This window comes from Dinoponera quadriceps, unplaced genomic scaffold (assembly GCF_001313825.1).
Source record: "Dinoponera quadriceps isolate SergipeBrazil2010 unplaced genomic scaffold, ASM131382v1 scaffold520, whole genome shotgun sequence".
Taxonomy (NCBI): Eukaryota; Metazoa; Arthropoda; class Insecta; order Hymenoptera; family Formicidae; genus Dinoponera; species Dinoponera quadriceps.
In genome coordinates this window covers 486,062-491,792 of record NW_014554615.1, presented here as the reverse complement: position 1 = coordinate 491,792, position 5,731 = coordinate 486,062, and the positions used below count along the sequence as shown (strand labels likewise).

Genomic DNA, 5,731 nt, shown 5'->3' with positions numbered 1-5,731 from the left:
TATATTGCATTCCCCCCCCCCCCCCGCCTGGAGAATTGACTAATTCCTCAACTTTCAAAATACAAAGTCGACACGTAGCGCAGCTCGTGATGCGGCTTAGAAATGTTTACATTACAAGAATCCTCGATAAATCGGACAGACATCTCCGGTTGTGAAGTGGAGAAAAGAAAACTGCACAGACGCGGTGGATTCGGCAAAATAATCACGCGAACGCAATTGGAATTATTAACAAGTCGTTCTACTGTCCACACAATAGCTGACAGATTTTTTGCAAGAAAATAAAATTCGCTGCGCCAGCGAATGATTTTTCTTCATGTGGAGAATGAGAAATGTATATCGCGAGAGCTATATCCAAACACGCGGATCGTATTTGCCAGGCTCGGACGCACCAAATGCAATATTAAAGATAATTATCAAATAGATGAGTTTCGGCTAAGTTAATGAGAGCGGTATACAGTTAATTATCGAAGAAATGGCAATTAAAAGTTTGCACGACGCATGTATATTAACTGCGTTACACCTCATTCCGTATTCATTAATGTCTCTTTAACCATGCCGATGATATAGTTTTAAGTTTCGTCAGCCGATAAGGACGATGGCGAATAGCGAATTTGCTACGCACTTACACCACGATTAATTATTTCACCTTCGAGCCCCGCGATGAAGCCTGACGATGAGTTCCGTGAAAAGTGCCAACGGAACGGCATCGATGCATCAAGGAGGTTATTGAAAAATTTAGTATCTATCAAGCGAAATTACGTTCCTACGTATTTATCTCACCATCCAAATAATAAGTATTAATTCGAAACGAAGTTGAATTAATGTTATATTAATGTTATATATGTATAAACAATATTACAAATACGAAAATATTTTTTATTTCCTCTATTAATGCTATTTTTATGCATTAGTAGAGTTAATAGAGATACCTGAATAAAGACAGATATAGATAATAACACGAAGACAGTTTTTCAATAAAAATCTTATTCTTAATTTAGATGTTAAAAATAGCACGCTAATCTCAAGGAACACGCATAAAAGGTGTTAATTTTAATTACAAATATTTCAGTTCTCGAATGTTCGATCTTTTTTTAATCTTTACCAAACCATTTCACCTTACAATCTCCTTTAAAGTGGAATAACTTTTGATCCAGGCTCTGAATTATTGTAAAATTTTCGGTGTCACCTTTAAATGCAACGTAAATCATTTTGTAATTTTTTCACAACCTTTTCTTTATTTCGAGTTATGGGCAACGTATCCTTAATTCGGGAGCAAAAGCGTGTCTGCATGCGTACGCGCGTTTGGAATCAGTTTTCATAATAACACTTGATCAATTATCTTTAATGAATACACATTATAGCGTAGCGGCGCGCTAGCGCCGACCGGCACAAGTTTAATCGAAACAACCGATAATTCGATGAGATACTGTTCGCGGATTACGTTATCGGCGCAAATTACGTTATCGACGATAACGCGGCGGCGTATCTTTCGCGGTTCTTTCTCGGTCGCGGGAATCACCAGATTGAAAATTCCCGAAAGTCTCGTTAGGCTCGCACACGAGAGATCTGGAGTCTCGCCGCAAGCTGGATCAGAAAGCGGGATCAGCGAGGGGAGTTATACTAGACGCGTTCTCGCCATATACTGCGGCTAGCTGGAATCGCATGCATGTAATAAGCGAAAACAATTGTACGTAATGGCGCTGAACCGGAGGTGCGATTCCATCAAGTGGCACGCGTGCTCGAAATAGTATCCGCGGTGAGCATGAATTATCACGCGAGCTCTCTACTCCGATCGCGTAGCCGAGCCACTACAGGGAAGAAAGCGCCACTGTTAGGGAAAGAGAGAGAGCATTGCACTGTACCGCATTGTGCTTCGTCTCTGCCATCCCCGAGGTCGCCGGGTGTCTTTCCCGATTTCGGTGTTTATTTACCTTTTGCCGCTTGTTGATCTGCTCGCCGTATAAATAAAACGCTATTGTATGTATCGGAACGCAAGGCTGCGACCATGCCGAAACAGAATTTTCCGCCACGGTCGAACGCGTGAGAATATCGCGAGGAGATTTTTGCTGCATGAGTGTGCATCCAGAACTAGTTCGACAAAATGGTGACAAAAAAACTGTGCAGACAGGAAAAAAAGCAATATTGCGTACGTATCACGCTACGGGTGGTAAAGTGGACAATTCACCGATGCACCGAAGCACGGAAAGTTATGGGGGGGGAGGGGGCGGCGAAAACAAACAATTGTTTTCCGTAACAATGCACCGATAAACTGCTTTGTATTTCATCGGCGAGCGCTTTGTATTTATTCCCCCGCTGTTTTTGGCCTTTTATAATGACGATTTCTTAGTTTGACACGGATAATGGACAAATCGACCGGCTGCGTAATCCGTTCGTTCACGCGACGTCGGGTGACACGGATGGCGCTGATTGAGGGTCGATTAGAACGGCTTGTTTGTCTGCTTGTGTGAGGAAATAAATGTGTCGTGTAGATATCGATGTGATTAAAAATTGAAATAATACGACGCGACGATATTCGTCTACGCGAAATAATGTTGAGTGCAGATCGATTTAAACTGCTTTATCTGCCTAAGGGAGAAAATGAATTCCTCGTTGACGGATATCGACATGAGGACACGGGGAGATCAAAAATTTAAAGAATACGACGCGACGACATTCAACGTGATATTCTCGAAATAACAGAACATGTAAATTGATCGGACATTTCATTTATTTATACTTCATTGTCTAGTCGATAAAAACATAACTCATGCATATTTTCAAGCTTCCACATGGAAAATATGCAAATTGAAAAAATTATTCTAATACCTCAGACACTATCCGCGAAAAAAGAAGAGCCTTTTGTGGTATTTTTCGGATGACGAATGCTTGAGATATCACTTTTAACTGGTCTTAAAAATCGAAAGATCCATTTAACCTTTTCCGGATTAGGATCTCACGTTACCGTGGGAAACAATCTTGTTTACAAAAAATTCACACTGCACGATCGATCGTTTGTTGAGTTTTACAACACCGCTTCGCCACCGTGAGAGTAATTTCTATTTTAATCATATGACATATGTGTGTGTGTGTATTTGGTATGACAGCTAAAGATGCTATTTTCACCGAGTTATATGTATTATATGCAGTTTCATTCATTATCAATTAATGCTCAGTATCGATACGATAATTATCAACATAATTTAGATAAATTTAATCCAATAACAGAGCATACAGAGTGTATTAAAAGAAAAAAAAAAAATCAATTATTTGATTATACTGTATGAGATTTTGAATTTTTATGTTTTTAAATGCTTTTTCTTTTCTTGAAAGAAAAGTTCTATACGATATATGTACATATGAAGGTAGCATTGTTATACTTCTTAGTCGTCCCGAAACTCCAAGTCCAATTGCAGCATTTATTTATGAATTCGAGAATGTCAGTTCATAATAAGTGACGCGGATGGTTTTTACAGTATCGCGTATTACCAATGAATTCATTCGCGCTACTAGCGTCGCGTACATGTATGACACACGATCTCTCGTGAGAGACTAACGTCACATATTATATGTGACAGCGAAAATTTCCTTTTCTATACCCAAGAGTCCGTTTTACATAATTAAATAAGAAGAGAAAGAAAATAAAACGAAGTGGCCTGTGGGGAGGGTTTCCAAAATAAACCCTGAGAACGAACGTATTAAACGCCCTACATTAGCTTTAACTAATTATTCAAACTGTATCTCTAACCCTTTAATCTATTGTGAGACGATAATTAGATATTACTTGAAAGATCGAGATCGAGTTATATATTTTTGATTACCTATTAATATATATTCAAAGATAGGCGATAATTATCTGGTTTTCCTTCAATTTGATGTTTGTTCCATTTCTGTAAAATTATCGCTCTTTGGCGATACACGCAACATCGTAGTGCGCAATGGCAATTTGTGTGTGTGTGTGTGTGTTGTGATCAGGCTTTATAAAATATAACTTATAAATCTCATAATTATAAATATCGCTATACGAATGTCACATTAACCGTGTATCATTGACTCGGGATAATTGACGCTGATCGCTGTTACGTGCATATTTCGTTCCTTTTTCTCGATATTTTGTAGATACCGCAGTTATTATCAGTCTTCATTGTAAAAACCGTAATATGTCGATTTAAATACGTCCTATGTTTTATTGAAACTTCTGTAATTGGATTGCGGATGATAAATGATACCGACGAAATGGCACGACACGTAACAGTGCATAAATAAATGTTAAATACATGTCTAAAAATTCTCAATTGTTATCTCGCAAGTATACATCGAAAGCGACGAGAGTTCAATTCCACAATTAAAATCCGGTTCGTGCAAAATGAATATCGAGACGCTTTAAAATTCGTCCGTGTTGAACAAAAAGCAGACGCGGGACGAAATAAGATCGTTAGAACGATTACAAGGCAATGTAATTATTGCGAAAGTAATTACCATGCAAACTCGCTCTTTCGCGACTTTTTCGACAGGCGTCCTCGTTAATCAGAATTAAGGTGGACTTACAATTAGACAAGTTTTGTTTCTTGCCCTGTGTCCCTATGCAATTTAGAGGAACACTCCTAGCGTTAATAACATGCGCGCTGGCGATCTTAATTTCGTAACGCGTTATAATTTTACGTGACAATTACAACACGTTGTAATTTTACGTAACGATCGCGTCAAAGAATTCGTTACGAAGGTGGCCGTTCAGCGATTAATTAGCTGACAACGTGTTCACAATAAACTGAATAACATACGAAGAAGAGTAAAAGAGCCGAGCGACCTTAGATAGGTTTCTGAATTAAAAACAAATTTGTGAAGACACCGTTTCATTGTTAAATTTCCATCTAACCGTTAAGCTAATACGTGAGATTATTTCTCTCCTAACGACACAGATCGACTGATCGATTCGGTAAACAACGGGGGGNGGGGGGGGGGGGGGGGGGAGGAAGGAAAAGGAAATCCCATCGGGATGTATTCTTCGCATCAGAGCGAGCTTCGCCGAGGTCTCCGGGGGTACGCGGAAGTTTCTTCCCGTCGTCTCTGAAGTTCTTTGAGAGACAGAGAACGCGGTCTCAAGCGGTACTTCTTCCTGCGCGTGTACACGTCCCCGCTTTAACCGTGCATACTGTCTTCCTTTTCGCCAAATATGTACGCGCGAATATGCAATTGCGTTGCGTTTGCGCTTCGTCGCGCTCGCGTTTGTGAATAGCGCTTGACTGTAAACAGATATCTCCCCCTCGTCTTGGTAGGCAACCCCCTCGCGGTTCGGACCGTCGGACGGAAGTCGCGCGGGGACGCGAGAGGCAGCACGCAGGCGCCCGCGTGGCTTGGCGGCAAAGCGGAACCGCGTCGCGCGCCGGCGGTTTACTCCTCAGTTGACGTAGCCGCGTCGTCGACGTAACAATATGCTCCCCGCTTTCGCGATCCCGGTGTTCTGCATCACGACATGGGCATCCGCGCTGAACGATCCGTCATCAGGTAAAGATCACCGCGAGCACCCTCCCCGCACCGTTCCGCACGCACCGCACTCCCGAGATGCAATATGCGCACGACACTCCACCTGGTGAACCCACGTCCTCGCCATCCCCGAGCGAGGGATCCTCCAGGATCCTCTTCGAGGACTTCGCGGGGGACGCCGAAGCTCGTTGCACTGTTTTACGACGTTGTTTCCGAGCACGAGGTCCGAGCGTGCGTCCCCCCCCCCCCC

The 5,731-nt window shown here is 41.8% G+C and overlaps 1 protein-coding gene across 2 annotated transcripts in view; it reads left to right on the top strand.

Moving 5' to 3' along the window:
- The first annotated feature begins 5,424 nt into the window (after positions 1-5,424).
- LOC106740577 (neurotrimin-like) overlaps positions 5,425-5,731 on the top strand; it is a 90,741-nt gene continuing 90,434 nt past the window's right edge. For both annotated transcript variants that reach the window (XM_014611763.1, XM_014611762.1), the window contains exon 1: positions 5,425-5,502. In XM_014611763.1, the coding sequence (XP_014467249.1) occupies positions 5,430-5,502 (73 nt within the window). In that variant the 5' untranslated portion in view covers positions 5,425-5,429. The remainder of the gene's footprint in view (positions 5,503-5,731) is intronic.